Genomic DNA, 18,624 nt, shown 5'->3' with positions numbered 1-18,624 from the left:
CTTATTCTGCAAAAGAAGGAAAGGGAGGAAGGAAGGAAAAACAAAAAACAAGAGTGTCTCCATCTTAATCTTCACAGGAATAAATTAGTTTTGAATGGGAAATAGCTAAGACTGCTGGAATTCTTGTAACTCATCCCTTTATTCCTCGATAAATCTTATCAAACCGAACTTTGTAAGAATCATGCTTAGGAAGAATAACCATTGATAACTGTTCTGTTCGTCATTCTCATAAGTTTGTGACGTTTATCCACTCTTGTAAACTTGAAGAGAGTTCTATTTTCTCAGAATTAGGGATCAAAGTCGCAAAGCACAGAAATGTGGTAGGAATTGGACCATCTCAAATGTAAAGATTCAGATCTTCAAACAAAGGAGAACTTTTTTTTCTTCTAACATTCCCGGGTATTTATGGCAGAGGGATGGATGCCAACCCTACCTTGATCAAAAATTGAACTATCCTGGGAAGCAATCATTTTCTCTTTGTAAGACCCTTCTTTTGAATTAACATTCTTATTAGTGTTTCTAGCTAATCTCTCTTCACATATACATTATGATATAAATGGGACTAGTGACTCCTGAGACACTTAATAAAGCAGAAGCAATGTGATGTTATCAAATGCAGCAGCCAGAACATTCATAAATTTAATTTGAAACGGTAGTTAGAGATGCTCAGCCAGCCAGTTTTTGATAAGCAATTGCTTTGATCGTTCCCCTTCATCTTTCTGATTGCTCTTACATGGTTTCCTTTAGCGATGAGAAATTAGGAATGCAGGGGAATAGGATGGATATCTGGTTTAAAAAAATTAGCTGGGGGTTGTGGGAGAAAGAAGAAGGAGCAACTATGGATCTATAGTTGTTTTCTGGATATTTGCCTCACTTTCAATACAAGAAACAGTACTGATCTTTTATAAGTAAAATATCTAAAAACTGCAGAATTCTACAAATGTATTGTTGTTGCGAAGTCGTATCTGATCCATCGCAACCCCATGGACAACGTTCCTCCAGGCCTTCCTGTCCTCTACCATCCCCCAGAGTCCATTTAAGCTCACACCAACTGCTTCAGTGACTCCATCCAGCCACTTCATTCTCTGTCATCACATTCTTCTTTTGCCCTCCATCTTTGCCAGCATGTGGCTCTTCTCCAGTGAATCCTTCCTTCTCATTAGGTGGCCAAAGGATTTGAGTTTCCTCTTCAGGATCTGGCCTTCTAAAGAGCAGTCAGGGTTGATCTCCTCTAGGACTGACTGGTTGGATCGCCTTGCAGTCCAAGGGACTTGCAGGAATCTTCTCTAGCACCATAGTTCAAAGGCCTCCATTCTTTGGCGTTCAGCCTTCCTTATGGCCCAACTTTCATAGCCATCCATTGCAACTTGGAAAACCGTAGCCTTGACTAAACACACTTTTGTTGACAGGGTGATGTCTCTGCTTTTTAGTATGCTGCCTAGATTTGCAAATTTGTAGAACTATGCAAAAGGATGTCATTCTTTCATTGACGAAGCTTTAGGATCCTTAAGTTTTGGGTCAAGACTTTTATTAAAATACTAACCATGGAGGAAAAAATCTGACTTGGCAGAATTGAAAAACAGTACCTAGAGTTCTCAGCACAGGAAAAGAATTGCTCAAGGCTCGTAACAATTAGAAACTACTGGGCAGAAATAAAGCAGCATCCAGGCAGCTGAAATACTGTACGTCTTGCTTCCAGTTTTCCTAGGGATTGCAAGCATTAGCTCAATGTCCAAGATGAAAAATAACCATGGATCTAGGATAGGCATTTATGCCCCAAAATCCATATTAGGAAGGAACATACTTATTCCTCTAATTTATCACTTTTACTTCTATTTTTATTGATTCATTTGTATCCCACCTTTATTATCTTTACAAATAACTCAAGGTGGCAAACACATCCCACACACCTTTCCTTGCTGATGGTTTGAGTTGGCTGGCAACAATTACTAAATAAAGTTAGCAGATCTCTTAGTCATCAGATGCACACGGAAGAGCAGGAAATAGAAGCAGTAACTATTTGTTACCAGTGGTGGGATTCAATTTTTTTACTACTGGTTATGTGGGCGTGGCTTGGAGGGTGTGGCAGGGGAAGGACACCATAAAATCTCCATTCCCTCCTCACTCCATGGAAAGGTTACTGTAAAATCTCCTTTCCCTTCCCACTCCCGGGGAAGGATACTGCAAAATCCCCATTTCCTCCCCACTCGAGGGGAAGGATACTGCAAAATCCCCATTCTCTTCCCACTCCAGGGGAAGGATACTGCAAAATCCCCATTCTCTCCCCACTCCAGGGGAAGGATACTGCAAAATCCCAATTTCCATTGCCTCCAGATCAGCTGGGAGTCAGGAGGCAGAGAATAGATGGGGGCATGGCCAGTTAGAGGTGGTATTTACCTGTTCTCCAAACTTCTCAAAATTTCCACTACTGGTTCTCCAGAACTGGTCAGAACCTGCTGAATACCACATCTGATATAGCAGGAGTCTGGGTTTTTGCAACCCAGATTTCACAGCCCAAGTCTTTGGCAGCATGTCTAATGTTTATAGGAGTTAACAGCTACAGGCAGACACACAGACGGATAGACTGATGGTAGAGATAGATAGATAGGCAGGCAGGCAGGCAGGCAGGCAGGCAGGCAGGCAGGCAGAGTGAAGCAGTAGCCTAGTGGTGGAGCTCTTGCCTTACAATCAGGAGGCTGTGAGTTCAATTCTAGGTAGAGGCAGATATTTTTCCCTCTGGGCCCAATGAGAATATATCTGATGAACAAAACACATTGGTGACAGGAAGGGCATCTGGCGATTAAACACTCTGCTAGCTCCATTCAGTTGCCCAGATTCTACCCTGCAAGGGATTATGGGGTCGTTAAAAGAAGATGGTAGATAGATGATAGATATTGATTGATTGACTGATTGACTGACTGACTTATGCAATCAAACATCATAAGTACTGACAAACTTTCATTGCAATATTATCTCTTAGCTTTTACTTATCAACTTTTTCCCAGGAGATAAAAGGAAAGAACACTTTGTTTTTATCTCCAAACAATCCCAAGAAATAGACAAGGTCGAGACAGAGTGGCTGGCCAAAAGTCTCTTAACCATTTTCCACGGCTGACTGTGGCCTTAAATCTGAACTGCAGATTTTCACCTCCATAATCAACCTTGAAAATTCACAAATTCTGCTTGGCAGAGAATTTGCGTCTTTCTTGTTTCCCCTGGATAAAACCTGCTTGCATTATTCCTCTTGTCCAGAATGCCCTGGCTGCTGCTTCCAGTCCTTTTGTGAGAAATTTTAGTCTGCCTCTTTGGAGGGGCAATTCGTGGGTCCAATTTATTTTCTCATTAATATTATCACAATGTGTTTGAACTCTCAAATTGAATTGGCAGAGGACCAGGTAAAAGAGAACAAAAAGGAGTCTTAAGAGGTCAGATGCCCTTTGGTTTTAATGTGCCAAATTCCTATCATGCTTCTGGTTTGAAAATGAGCACATGCGTACGCAAGCAATCACACCGAGGAGCACCAACGGAAATGGTTTGGAGCCGCAGAGCACAGAGGCAGATAGACAAGAAATATATGCTGTTATCTATCAAAAGAGGGACGTGGTGGCTCAGTGGCTAAGACACTGAGCTGGTTGATCAGAAAGGTCGGCAGTTCGGCGGTTCAAATCCCTAGTGCCGCATAATGGAGTGACTCCCGTTACCTGTCCCAGCTTCTGCCAACCTAGCAGTTCAAAAGGACATAAAAATGCAAGTAGAAAAATAGGAACCACTTTTGGTGGGAAGGTAACAGCGCTCCATGCTCCTTCGGCATGTAGTTATGCCAGCCACATGACCATGGAGACATCTTCAAATAGTGCTCGCTCTTCAACTTTGAAATGGAGATGAGCACCACCACCCTAGAGTCAGGAACGACTAGCACATATGTGCGAGGGGAACCTTTACCTTTACCTTAAATAGAAATGAATTGCTTTGTGGGTACCTTATGTTGTTGTTAATATCTATCACTTTTTATGTCCATTGAGTAGGATTGTCAAACTCAAATCATCATGGAAGCATCATGTGATGTATTGGAACTTTTTTCCCCTTTGCTAAACCAGGCGTGGGTGTGGCCAACACGTGATGCATCCAGCCCACGGGCTGGGAGTTTGATAGCCCTGCCATAGAGCATCCAATTCCTGTCACAAAAGTATATGCAAAAATGCAGTATGAAGTCTGTTCCTAGTCCAAACTGTGTCTCATCCTGCAAGCCACTCCTAGTTTTCATCCATACCAATATAGTGTGTGTAAAATTCTTTGGTGGACTCTTTCTGTCCCCCCGCAAAACCCAAAGAGAGTATTTTCTGGATTCAATCTTCTAACTTGGGTTTAAGAAATTTAGAATTCTTTCCAGTAAACGTAGGTGACCCCAGGTCTAGAAATAAGGGGAATTAAGCAATGGTGAAATTAAAAAAAAATTACTACCGGTTCTATGGGCGTGACTTGGAGGGCATGGCAGGGGAAGGATACTGTAAAATCTCCATTGCCACCCCACTCCAGGAGAAGGATACTGTAAAATCTCCATTGCCACCCCACTCCAGGAGAAGGATACTGTAAAATCTCCATTCCCTCCCCACTCCAGGAGAAGGATACTGTAAAATCTCCATTGCCACCCCACTCCAGGAGAAGGATACTGTAAAATCTCCATTGCCACCCCACTCAAGGAGAAGGATACTGTAAAATCTCCATTGCCACCCCACTCCAGGAGAAGGATACTGCAAAATCTCCCTTCCCACCCCACTCTGTGCCATAGATGCCATTTGCCGCTTCTCCAAACTACTCAAAATTTCCACTACCGGTTCTCCGGAATCTGTTCGAACCTGCTGGATTTCACCCCTGGAATTAAGCCAATGAAGGATATTAGGTCTTCCAAAGCTAAGCCAATTCTGTGTTTGAGCCCATCATAACTCACAACATCTTCATCAAACATTTTTAAAAGAAAAAGAAATGATTTCTTTATTCCAATCATGGCTGCTTCGAAGGAGAGAAGCTTTGCTTAAGCTGGTCCCATTCTGCCCGTTGATTGTCAGCTATTCTTGGCAATACCACAATGATTTCAAAATAGCAACCATTATTATGAAGTCCAAGGACATCCACAATCCTTAACGTTAAAAGGAGGGTTAGACCTTTCAGAACATCTGCTGTGGAGGCCAAAGATAAAAACTTTAATTAGGGGCTTGGGACACAAGCCAAACTGATTGAGTCATTGTCTAACAGGCTGCTCCCGAAATAAGTGTGTGTCTTCTCTACCCGTTCCAAAGAGACTGCAACCAATACAAAACCAGCATTCTACAGAAAAATAGGGCCCAGGGCCGTCATGCCATTTGCTGAGGGGGCTCTTTGTGTTGATCACGGGCTTCAAGAACATCCTGGTTTCCATGGGGATTGTGATGACCTGGGGCAAGGCACAGAGGCAACACAGTCCGCTGATAGTTCAAACTCCCCTTTATTGCTCCAACTTTCTCCCAATGGCCAGTCCCGGAGCAAAACGCTCTCACACACACCTCTAGCAGCCTCTGGCTACAAGTAGTCCAGCAAAATGCTGTTAATGCAACAAGAAATCCAGCAAGTCAAGGGAACAAGGTAATGAGTTCCATGAAGCAAAGGAACTAGGCAAGAAGTCCAGCCAAGTTCCGACGTTGGCAACGGCACATAAAGCTCTACAAATTCAACGCTTGTTCCTGACAAGTGCCCCTCCCCACAGCATCTCCTTAAGTCTCAGTCCCCAGGTGTGCCTTATGAAGAGGGGTGGGGCACTCTCCTCTCGAGTTGTCAGGTCGGTCTATGCTGTTCCTGTCTTCTCTCCACTCTCCGTGCTTGGGGATCAAGAGTGGGCGGTCCTTGCTCATCGCCTGAGCTCTGTTGCTTTTCATCTCCACTTCTTGCTATCTCTTCCCCCCCTCTCTTGGTCATCCTGCCCCCATTCCTCCCTGCTGACAAGCTGTCACAAGCCTAAGGGAACTAGGGCAGCCTCCTCAACCTCCGTTGATTGCAGCTCCAGCTCATCCTCCTCCATGGACCGAGGCTCCAACAAGGTTTCCTTTACTGTTGACAAGGATCAACAGTAAAGGAATGGCAGGAGTTTTGCATGGCTCCACTCATGGGGGTTGCACAAGCTTCAAAACTGTGGAGGTGAAGCTCATGGCCATGTCTGTGTTTCTTTCTAATGTTAACAGTTAGACCAAAAGGAAAGAAGCCCTATGTTCTGCTTCCAATCTCAGGTGCCCTGACTTAGGACCAGGGGTGAAATCAGACAAAATAACTTCAGGGATGTGGTGGCTCAGTGGCTAAGACACTGAGTTTGTCGATCAGAAAGGTCTGCAATTCAGTGGTTTGAATCCCTAGCACCGGGTAATGGAGTGAGCTCCCGTTACTTGTCCTAGCTTCTGCCAACCTAGCAGTTTGAAAGCACATAAAAAATGCAAGTAGAAAAATAGGAACCACCTTTGGTGGGAAGGTAACAGCGTTCCGTACACCTTCGGCATTGAGCCATGCCGGCCACATGATCACGGAGACGTCTTCGGAACAGTGCTGGCTCTTCGGCTTTGAAACAGAGATGAACACTGCCCCCTAGAGTTGGGAACGACTAGCACATATGTGTGAGGGGAACCTTTACCTTATATCTTCACAATGCCATGAGGGCATGGAGGAAGTCAAACATTTTCAAAAATGAATAGAAGGGGTTGGTTTTCCTTCGTTCTGCCAATTTTGACCTATTGTGGAGTCATATGGAAAGAATTTCAAATCTGCTTTCAGCCAGTTCTGTGACAAAATTATTTGACAGCCCTATTCAAGGGATTTTGAGAATGTTTAACCATCCTGATAATGACTGTAAAGTTAAGATTTTCTTTAGAAGATCACTCCATAATCACCGAAAATGTATTCTCCAGTTCAAGCCTGAAGATTTAATAGTGGCTGGTATGCACAAAAACAGTTGGTTTTATTTAGACTTTGTGCACAGATGCTTAATTGAAGCTGGTATTTATTAACATAAGCTGTTTTGTCAGGCCAAGATCTGAGCTAATCATAATATTAGATCTGGTGTGCTGAAGAAGATACCATGTCCTATGATTGGATCTGTAGTTCACTTTGGTTGTGTTTGGAATCTATAAACCACTTGCAAAAGCTGATTGACCTCAACTGTAGATTTGATGTATGACTGCTTCAGTGTGGTAGAAAATAAGTTTTTGGGTTCAGAAGATCATAGTTAAGCTCTAGCAACTCTAGTTAAAAGAATTAGATAGGAATGATCCTTTTGCTCTAATATTTTGGAGACCCACTTCCATTTAGATCAGAGGGAGACTATTCTCAACTATTCTCGAGAGGAGGGGGTCAAGCTATTTTCCAAAGCACCCGAAGGCCAGACAAGGAACAATGGATGGAAACTGATCCAGGAGAGATTCATCTTGGACACAAGGAGGAATTTCCTGACAGTGAGAACAATCAACCCATGGAACAGAAGTTGTGGGAGCTTCATCACTGGAAGCTTTCAAGAAGAGACTGGACAGACATCTGTCAGAAATGGTGTAGGGTCTGCTTGGGGCCTACACCATTTCTGGTGTAGACTAGATGGTTGGACTGGATGGCCTACAAGGTTCCTTCTAACTGTGTCTTCCAAGCTTTCAGACTCATGCTGGAGCCCATCCTCAGGGAACTATGTGGTTCCTGGTTGTGTGTGACTGTTTTAGTTATTCACTGGGGTGTTGATGGCTAGCTATTAAGTCATTCGCCGTTGTTTCCTTGTGCTGCCAAGTCCTCAGCTGCTAAGTACCAGATAAGCTGGTGGTAAATCGAATAAATAACTAGAATAGCCTAAAGCAAACATTCTGGTAGAGACAGAATGTTCCCTGAGGACAGGCTCCAGTACGAGTCCAAAATCTCAGAAGACTAAAACTCTGGTCCCAGTGACTGACCCAGACCGGATTCTGTAACATGATCCTGGGACACGTATGTTTGCCTTCTGTCAGCTTCTATATTGCTTTGCTTGCTATCGGCTGCCATGGTAATGGGGAGGGAGGGGTTTTTGATATTTGGGAGGGGAATCGTGCTGGAGGAGATAGCTTGAGACCGCCTGCTGCCAATTACCTCCCAAAGACCCATTAGATCCCACAGATTAGGCCTCCTCCGGATTCCATCTACAGGCCAATGTCGATTGGCGACCACCTGGAGGAGGGCCTTCTCTGTGGCTGCTCCGGCCCTCTGGAATGAACTCCCTGCGGAGATTCAGACCCTCACCTCCCTTCAGGCTTTCCATAAAGCCGTTAAAACCTGGCTGTTCCGGCAGGCCTGGGATTGACAAGTTCCCTTCCCCGCTCGAATTGTGTGACTGTTGATTGTTTTTAAACTTTTCTCTGTATTTTGTTTGTTGTGTTACCTTGTGTGTACTACCCCCCCCCCCGGGTTTGTTAGCCGCCCTGAGTCCCTCCGGGAATAGGGCGGCATATAAATGCAATAAACCTTTAACCTAACCTAACCTTTGAGATGTGGAGGGAGTTTTGTTCTCACCATCTTCTGCGCATACTGAATGGTCCTCTTTAGGCCTGGTAAAGGTCAACCGTCTCTGCATACCAGATAGATGAGGCCACCTGAAGATGCACCCCACATGACACCCTTGGGGGCTGGAGATTGGACATTCACCTTGGGGTTTTTGTGGAGAGGAATTTGGGGTAAACCTTCAATATCTACAATTTTGCGCCTTTAGCTTCAGATCTTGCTTAATGTCAGAACGTGCCTCCTTGAAAATTCAAGAAAGGAAACCCCCAACACCATTGTTTTAGAGAAAAGGTACTTTCGCTGTTTCTGCTTCATATTCAGTAAAAGTACATTTTCTCTAAAACAATGGTGTTGGGGGTTTCCTTTCTTGAATTTTCAAGTAGGCATGTTCTGACACTTTCATTTGTGTATAATCAATGCCCTGTCCCTTAAAAAAGGAGAAGGAATATAGTGACAAAAGATCCCTGAGTTCTTATTTGGGCTCTTTTTTTTAATCTTTTGCCGAAAGTTTTTTATTTTTTTTTAACATACTTATAATATAATCCAAATTATCCCTTTACATCTTAACAAATATTTTTGTCAATTTTTATTTGCTCTTCTGCTTTCCATACACCATATTATAGTCTATTTCATCTTCCACTCTTCTCTTCTCCCTCTCTCCTCCTCCCTACCTCCTTTCTTCCCTCTGCCCTCTCTCTCTTCTCTACTTCCTCTTGCTCTCTTCCTTTCCTCTCCCTCTTTTCACACCTTCCCTCTCTCCTTCCTCCCTTCTGCTTCCCTCTCTCCTGTCTCCTCTCTCTCTCTCTTCATCTCCCTTCCAGTCTCTATTTTAAGTGGTGTATTTCCGCCTTTTAGCAAACCCCATTCAATATTAGTGGCATTAATAATTATATTCCAAAAAACTACAACCCTATTTTCCATATTCCATATTACTAATTTTCCTTTTAAAGGAATACCTTTGTATACCTTTATACAAATTCCATTTGTTTCCCCCCCAAAAAAACCCACAGATCCCTGAGTTCTCATTGCAAGACATTGTCTCTTGATCCTCCTCCTGATCACCCCTGCTTTGATCTATTGAAGCTTCTCCAGATCCTCCTTTAAAAACCACTGTTAAAATCCATTGCCACATATGCTCTAAGAAGGTCATATTTTCCCCCTTTGTTTCATCCATTCTTTACTTATCCAGTAGAGATTCATATTTTTTTACTCCCACAGTTACTCTTCCATTGAGCTCTGGGAAATGTTATTAAGCACCAAAGCCATAAAGCACATCTGTCCCAAATTTAGGGCTAATCTGAATTGTTTTAACGTTTATTAATAGTTATGTGTTTATTCGGCGTGCTCTCTGCTTCATGCTGGGAACCATCTGAAATATGAAGGAGGAAAATGGTCTGTAACATAATCAACATTCTAGCAGATGAATAATTATCCAAGCTAGTTGGGATTTAACTGCATTTTAATTTATCACTTTTTGCCTCCTAAAAGAATCTGAATAATTATCCTTTCTCCAGAAAGGGAGGATATAACATTTCTGTCAGGAAATTTAAATTTCTCATCTTTCCTTTTCAGCATAAGCAGAAAATAGCCATGTTAATTGTCGTTAGAATAGCATTAAGAATTTTAGTTATTTATTTTGGTTCGGAGTGATTAAAATGGTGTCCACCCATCTCAACATGCAACATTTCATCTGTTTCCATATTGCGTTGCAGACTCTAAATCCTGGCCCATAAAGCACCATTGCTACACTCACTCACACAGCATGCCATGTTCTCCCATCCCCCCAATAAACTATATTCCAGATTAATGATGGTTAATCAAGATTCATGCCAGATGTTCCTCAGTTCTCACAATATGTTGACTCATGAATCATCAACCGCCTGACTCGATTTCATTTATTTATTTTTTTGCATTTTGGACCAACCACCTCCCTCTTATTATTCACCATTTAGAGAAGAGAACAAGCCAGAATTAAGTCTTGGTCACATACTGCAGTAAGCGGTGTCTTATTTAACTATTGTTTATTATCAGATGCCCTGGATTAAGTTTGCACAAGGCACCCTGCATGATAAATGTAGGTTGTTTTCCTTCATCCCACTAATTATAGCAAAAAACAAAGCCTATAAATACAGTATATGATCTTTTAAATGAGTATAATTGAGTGTACATAAGCTTCTGTATCTATCTGCTCATGTATATCCATACTGGCTGATAGGTCCTTTACGCATGTGGTCCTGGAATTCAAAAAGCATGACATTTATTTGTTTGTTTGTTTGTTTGGCTCAGTGGCTAAGATGCTAAGCTTGTTTATCAGAAAGGTTGGCAGTTTGGCGGTTCGAATCCCTAGCACCACGTAAGGGAGTGAGCTCCCATTACTTGTCCCAGCTTCTGCCAACCTAGCAGTTCAAAAGCGCGTAAAAAATGCAAGTATAAAAATAGGGACCACCTTTGGTGAGAAGGTAACAGTGTTCCGTGCACCTTCGGTGTTTATTCATACTGGCCACATAACCACGGAGATGTCTTTGGACAGTGCTGGCCCCCTTTAAGGACCCCTCAGGAATGGGGTGAAGTCCACACTATACAGTTTAAGGTTGAAGTTGTGACGGTTTGAGGCTGTAACAACGGAGTTGGGTAGAGAATTCCAGGCGTTGACCACTCTGTTGCTGAAGTCGTATTTTCTGCAATCGAGTTTGGAGCAGTTTACCTTGAGTTTGTACCTATTGTTTGCCCATGTATTATTGAGGTTGAAGCTGAAGTAGTCATTGCCAGGTAGGACATCGTAGCAGACAATTTTGTGAACTATGCTTAGGTCAAACTGTAGGCAGTATAGTTCCCGGTTGTCCAAGCCGAAAATTTCGAGCCTGGTGGCATAAGGGATTCCGTTGTGAGCAGAGGAATGGAGGACTCTTCTTGTGAAATACCTCTGGACCTGCTCAATTGTATTAATGTCCGATATATAGTGTGGATTCCAGGCAGATGAGCTGTTTTCGATAATTGGTCTGGCAAAAGTTTTGTATGCCCTAGTTTGCAGTACAATGTTACCGGAGAAGAAGCTTCACAAAATCAGGTTAACAATTCTTAATGCCTTTTTGGCAATGCTGTTACAGTGAGCTCTGGGGCTCATTTGAGATGAGTACTCCTAGGTCCTTGACAGTGAGAGTCCAAAGACGTCTCCGTGGTCATGTGCCCGGCATGACTAAACGCCGAAGGCACACGGAATGCTGTTACCTTCCCATCAAAGGTGATTTCTATTTTTCTACTTCCATGTTGACATGTTTTCGAACTGTTAGGTTGGCAGAAGTTGGGACAAATAACGGGAACTCACTCCATTATGCGGCGCTAGGGATTCGAACCGCCAAACTGCCAACCTTTCTGATCGACAAGCTCAGCATCTTAGCCACTGAGCCACTGTGTCCCATCACTGCTTTCGTCCAATTCTTGCTGTTCTACTTCTGTTCAATTATGCAGCATCCCCAATGTGCATTAGCAAAGGAAAGCATCTTTGATTGTATCCAGAGTCTTTTTGTATATGTGTGTACTTAGGCCAATGTGCAGGAACACAACACACTACAGGTGCTGGACAGGCTTTCGTTTGGTATTCTGACACTTTGCTTGAGTAAACACCACATAGAAGGGACCCAAATGCTAAAATCCAAGACTTGTTTGACAATTTGGGGCAACATTGTGTTAGCGCAGTCACCCAACTGATTTGCTTTCCATTTTATTGGATTTTAACCTGCCGTGTTAAGCATGTTAAACATATGCAGCCCCGGGAAAAGGTTTTTCACACACATTACATGCTAGGCTGGTTCTTTGTTCGAGAATGATGAAACAAATAAGCATTATTTTCTTTCTAAGATTCTAATGCTCTTGAGATCACTTTGCTGTCACGTCGGATTTTCTTCTCTGAAAGTTTAAAGGAGTTTGCAGGCAGGTGAAATGAAAGAAGTGTGGAAATTCTTTACCGGCATGTGGAAGAACTAGTTTGGTCTAGCAATTAAAGCACCAGGTTAGAAACCAGGAGGCTGTGAGTTCTAGTCCCCACTTACAGTAAGCCTAAAAGCTGACTTGATGTATTGGCATGTAGGCCGCTGGCCCCTTCAGCAGCTGAATCAGACAAGGAGGCAGCCTGGGAGTCAGGGTCAGCATCAAGGCAATCTAAGAGCTCCGAGGGGGAAGAGGGAATGGAGTTGGCAGAGAGAGAGAGAGACAGAGACAGAGGAGGAGCCTGGGCAGTCCCTCAGCCCTTAGATAGAGAGTCAACAGCTCCCTGATCTGGAGGTGGCTGATGTGGAAGAGGAGGAACAGCTGGGTCCAGTGCCTGATGTGCAGATGGCCGGAAGGCAGAGAAGAGGAGAGCAGTGGAAATCTATGGGCCGGTCCTTGGGACAGAAGAGCTGCTAGTGAAGCTGCTAGTGAAGCCCCACCCTAGCTCTGGAGATAACGGGCAGGAGGCGTAGATGGTGTGTTGTCGTATTTGGGTGCCGGGTCAAAATACTGGGGTTGACTTTGGAACAGTCACTCTCTCTTGGTGCAACCCACTTCACAGGATTGCTTTTGTGGGGGAAATAGGAGAAGGAAGGTGTATTAGGTATGTTCTTTGCCTTGAGTTATTTATAAAAATAATAAAGGATGGAAATAAATAAACAAAAACAAAGGATACACCTTGATTTATTATTCCCCTTCTCAGTGTGTTCTGATAGAGGCTAAGACACTGAGCTTGTCGATCAGAAAAGTTTGACAATTCAGTGGTTTGAATCCCTACTACAAGTCTCCTTCGTGAGCAGGGGGTTGGACTAGATGACCTCCAAGGTCACTTCTAACTCTGTTACTGTTTATTTGTTTGTTTATATCAGTCTGAGATCTCAATTCAATAGCCTGACTTCAGTCCCTAACTTTCCATAGTACCATTAATTTTGTTAGGCAGAATTCAAGAGGAATGAGGTAGAAATTAAAGAGGAATTCAAGAGCAGGTTGAAGTAGGGCAATGTTTCTCAATCTTGGCCACTTGAAGAGATGTGGACTTCAACTTCCAGAATTCGCCAGCTAGCAAATCTGGCTAGGGAATTCTGGTAATTAAAGTTGACACCCCTTCCAGTGCTTAAGGCTGTGAAACTCTGAACTTACATGGTTTTGGCCCTACATGGTATTGGACCTGGGTACTTGAGAGACTGCCTTCTGCCGATTACCTCTCACAGACCCATTCGATCCCACAGATTAGGCCTCCTCCGTATTCCATCTGCCGGCCAATGTCGGCTGGTGACTACTCGGAGGAGGGCCTTTTCTGTGGCTGCTCCGGCCCTTTGGAATGAGCTCCCCGTGGAGATTCGGACCCTCTCCACCCTTCGGGCCCTCCGGACGGCCGTGAAGACCTGGCTGTCCCAGCAAGCCTGGGGTTGAGTTCCCCCCCCCCCTACTCGAATTTGCCGTGTCTGTTGTGCTTTTAAATTGTTCATATTGTCTGATTGTTTTTGTCTTACTTTTTGTAATTTCCCCTCCCTTGGCTTTTGTTCAGCCGCCCTGAGTCCCTTCGGGGAATAGGGCGGCCTACAAATTGAATAAACTCCAAACTCCAAACTCTTGTGGAATAATTAAGAAGAGAATTGGATAAGTATCAGGTGGGATTGAAAAGTTTTAGCAACTGGTGCTTTGCCTGGTTGCCGGATGGGCGTGGCCATGGGGGGCATGGCATACTTGGCTTCCTGCACCACAGCAGGGGAGGAATTTCCACCTTCTCCAGGCTTCGGAGGCTTTCTTCGAGCCTCCGAGAGGGTGAAAACAGCCTCCCCTGGGCTCTAGAGGTCCTCCAGAGGCCAGAAACAGCCCATTTCTGGGTTTCTAGAACTTCCAGGAGGCCCTTTTTTGACTCTCCCCAGGCTCTAGAGGTTTTCCTAAAGCCTCCAGGAGAGCAAAAATGGCCCCTCTCAGGCTCCAGAGGCGTCTGAAGGCCAGAAACAGGTCCCTTTTTGGACTTCTGGAACTTCTGGGAAGCCCATTTTTCACCCTCCCGGAGCCTTCTACGCAGGCCCTGCACTTACCTGGCATGATGAATGGGCCACGTGGAGACTCCTGGGAGGGGTGGGATGGGCAGGGCCAGCCAGTCCTTCCAACTACCAGTTCGGCAAACCAGGTGTAAAATTAGCATCCAGTTTGCCCAAACTGGTCGGAACCAGCTGAATCCCACCCCTGATAAGAATGCTACATCTTAGGAAAAGCTAAGCATCCTGAAGCATGTAAAGAAGGATGGTTTTGGTTTCTTTCCATTTCTCATTCAGCTTGTCCGTTTCAATGTCTCATTTCTTTCTTAGATGTGTTCTTTTAAAAGAACCTTTAAAAAAAAAGATGGTGCTAAAATATGAATGTGTGCATGTTTTTTGCCTTTCTCCAACTGTGAGTTTGCCTGGCAACATCTGTGTGCATTTTTCTGCCCACTAAGTTCACAGATATATGGTTTTCTGTGCAGAGTTTTCTCCAGTGTATTTTTAATTAGCATTACTGGTGAAATGCATTGCAACATTCAGAGAAATGTGAATTTCACTCACTGGTAGTGACAGTTCAAAAATATGCAAGGGAGAAAGTTTCCTTGCTAACAGAAATTATCATATTTTTCAGAGTATAAGACACTTTGAAGTATAAGATGCACCTAGCTTTTTGGGAGGAAAACAAGAAAAAGAAATCTACCTCTACCTCCCAACAATTTGCCTCCATGCAGCAAACAGCAAACAGCCAGTTTCATTTTCAATTTCAGCACAGCCTGATTAGCACAAGCAGTTGGTTTTGGTTGGATCGGCCTCCAATGATCAGCTGTTTCAGGCTGCAGGGATTGCCATAACCTATTGCTGCCTCTGTGTGCCCATTTTCGCCCTCTGCATCTCGTTTTCAGCCTCCGCATACCCCGCCTCAGCATGCCCCATTTTCCACCCATTCTGGGCTGCGGGGATCAGAATGGCTGGGAAACGGGGCACGCAGAGTCCAAAAATGGGATGTGGAGGCAGCAATAGGCAATGGCAATCCCTGCAGCCTGAAATGGCTGATGGTTATGAGGCTGATACAACCGGCAATCAGTTGCTTGTGCTAATCAGGCTGTGCTGAAGTTGAAATTGAAACAGGCTGTTTGCTGTTTGCTGCAAGGAGGCAATTTGCTGGGAGGCACAAGGGTGGGGGCCAGTGGGTGGGTGGGGCTACATTCGGTGTATAAGACGCACCAAAATTTTCACCCTCTTTTAGAGGGAAAAAAGTGTGTCTTATACTCCAAAAAATATGATAAGTAATTTTCTCTCCTTTACTAGAGGTAAATAGGACACTGAATAGAAACTTGGCATTCCAAAATAAATAAATAAAAACTTCTCACTAATGCTAAGGTCATCCTTTCTTTTTTCCAGCCTGAAGAATCAGTAGACAATCATCCAGGAACGAAGTTCAACCTCTAATACTTCTTCAAAAACCAGCCCTTACACAGGGACAGATGCTTTCTTGGACAATGAGCACTTCCTATGTGACATCATACATGTTTAGCTAATCTTTGCTTTGAGCAACGAATGGATTTTACTTTTAATTTTTATTTTGTGGTGAGTAAGAAGATTCAGGTGGATTTTTTTATACCCTTTGGAGATAAGAGTCTATATATATTCGACATAAAATCAAGAGTATGTTTTAAATTGTAAGATATATCATCCATCTTCGGAGGCCAATGGAATAAAATATTTTCCTTTTTTTCATATTTATTCTCAGATTTCTTCAGAGAGTTTAAGATTCTATGAAATTATCTATAATTGTGATGTAAGTAACAAGTCTTCAAAAAGAAAAATAAACTTGATATCTTCACCATACTCCTGCATCATTTTTGTCATCCAAACAGAATGAGAGAGCAAGAAGGGAGAAAAATGTTACTCCTGAGTAATGTAGAATTAATTATTTCTTCCAATATTTGATTTTCAGTAAAGTTACCCCTCCAAAAAAGGAAAACAAAATAGGACACATTTCCAGCTGTTTGGTTATGTTTCTCTTAAGAGTGAATCAAAGTCGTGAGTTACAATGGAGTCAAAGTGAAAAGGAATTTCAGGAAAACTTTAATCTATTGGAAAAAAAATAATAGAACAATTCTCTGGTTTTTCCAGCCTAAAACTAAGAGAGGGGGGAGGGAGAGAGAGAGTGGGAGTGGGAGAGGGAGAGAGGGAGAGGGAGAGAGAGAGGGAAGGAGAGAGAGAGGGAGGGAGGGAGGGAGGGAGGGAGGGAGGGAGGAAGGGAGAGATGGGTCTTTCATCATATGTTTAAGGCTTCCAAGCTAGTATTTTTAAAAAAAACCTTCCTGACCGAATGGAATGGAATGGAATGGAAATAATAGAAATAGAAATAAAAAATAGAATAGAATAGAATAGAACAGAACAGAACAGAACAAAATTAGAGCAGAACAGAATAGAATAACAGAGTTGGAAGGGATCTTGGAGGTCCTCTAGTCCAATCCCCTGCTCAGGCAGGAAACCCCACACCACTTCAGACAAATAGTTATCCAACATCTTCTTAAATTTTTAACATCTTAAAAATTTCCAGTGTTGGAGCATTCACAACTTCTGTCAGGAAATTTCTCCTCAGTTCTAGGTTGCTGCTCTCCTTGATGAGTTTCCATCCATTGCTTCTTGTCCTGCCTTCAGGTACTATGGAGACTAGCTTGACTCCCTCTTCTTTGGGGCAACCCCTGAGACATTGGAACACTGCTATCATGTCTCCCACAGTCAGTGGTGGGTTTCAAATCCTGGCATCAACCTCATGGATGCGCGCAGCACATGTGCACACACGTGCAGCACACACATGCATCTTAGTGCCACCGCGATGCTCTGCGACGCTCCAGCTGCTCCGCGGAGTGTTGTGCAGGCGCTGTATGCATCATGTGCGTGTGCGGAAGCGCAGAAGCCTTAAAAGACAGGTAAGGAGCTCAGGCGGGTGGGCAGGCCTTCCGGAGCACTGTACCAGAACGGTATCCAGTGCTCCCAGCTGGCTCCGGTATGCCCATACTGGGGCATACCCCCTGCAAACCATCACTTCCCTAGTCCTTCTTTTCATTAATGGAAGAACAGAATGTGAGACACTGTTGGAATCAAGCAGAATTGCTTAAATTTTTGGAAGGAGAAAGAGAAAATACACCGCCCAACCTTATCAGAGGTTCTTTCTCTACCTGAATGGAAGCCTCGATGTTTGCCAGATTTTGTCAGCTGCAACAGTATATGGAGACATGCTAAAAAGAAGCCCAAAAATGCAGCAACTGACGATACACTCAACTTAAAGCCAGTTGGGAGGCATAAGAGCCAAGGTGGCTCAGTGGTTAGATTGCAGCACTGCGGGCTACTTCAGCTGACTGCTTGCTGCAGTTCGGCAGTTCGAATCTCACTTAACTTCCAACTTTCTGAGGTGGGTAAAATGAGGACCCAGACTGTTGGGGGACAATATGCTGACTGTAAACTGCTTAGAGAGGGCTGTAAAGCATTATAAAGCAGTATATAAGTCTTAAGTGCTAGTGCTATTGTTATAAAGTAACAGCCATGTCATCGGCATATAGCAAACTGAGAAAGTTGAGCTGTCAAGTGGGAAGGATGGAAATCTGATTTATGTAATATTTTAGTCATAAAGTGTCCACCCAGAGATACACATGGATACACACCAGGGGTGGGTTTCTCGCCCCGTTCCAACCGGATCGGTTGGAACGAGGCCGGCGGCGTCCTCACGCACGCACGCAGCGCGCGCATGCACGCACGCAGCGTCCTCGCACGCAGCGTCCTCGCGCACGCACGTGACGCGCGCGTGCACGCACGCGACGCGCGCATGCGCACTAGCATCTGCGCGATGCTCCAGCTGCTCCTGGAGGATCGCGCAGGCATTCTGCGCATGCGTGGAAAGCGCAAAATTCGAAAAAAACGGGTAAGGAGCGGGCGCGGGTGTGCGGGCGCGCGCGGGCACGGGGGGGGGCCTTCGCCGTTCCCGGAAGTTACTTCCGGGTTCGGCGACCAACCGGATCGCAGGGACCGGTGCGAACCGGTCGAAACCCACCCCTGATACACACACACAAACATATATATGCACACACAAAGTGCAGTTGATCTT

General features: G+C 44.1%; 1 protein-coding gene across 2 annotated transcripts in view; it reads left to right on the top strand.

Moving 5' to 3' along the window:
* The window catches only part of ZMAT4 (zinc finger matrin-type 4), a 214,857-nt gene extending 198,499 nt beyond the window's left edge, over window positions 1-16,358 (top strand). For both annotated transcript variants that reach the window (XR_015695364.1, XM_087703765.1), the window contains exon 7: window positions 15,912-16,358. Coding sequence is in view for 1 of the 2 variants with exons in the window: in XM_087703765.1 (XP_087559891.1) it covers window positions 15,912-15,927 (16 nt within the window). In the remaining variant the exon portion in view is untranslated. The remainder of the gene's footprint in view (window positions 1-15,911) is intronic.
* The last annotated feature ends 2,266 nt before the right edge of the window (window positions 16,359-18,624 follow it).

The sequence above is a fragment of the Thamnophis sirtalis genome, unplaced genomic scaffold (assembly GCF_051295495.1).
Source record: "Thamnophis sirtalis isolate CommonGarterSnake01/CBP01778 unplaced genomic scaffold, rThaSir2_p1.2 scaffold_2, whole genome shotgun sequence".
NCBI classification, from domain to species: domain Eukaryota; kingdom Metazoa; phylum Chordata; class Lepidosauria; order Squamata; family Natricidae; genus Thamnophis; species Thamnophis sirtalis.
Note: the sequence above shows the minus strand (reverse complement) of the source record. Positions and strands in the feature narration are given on the sequence as shown.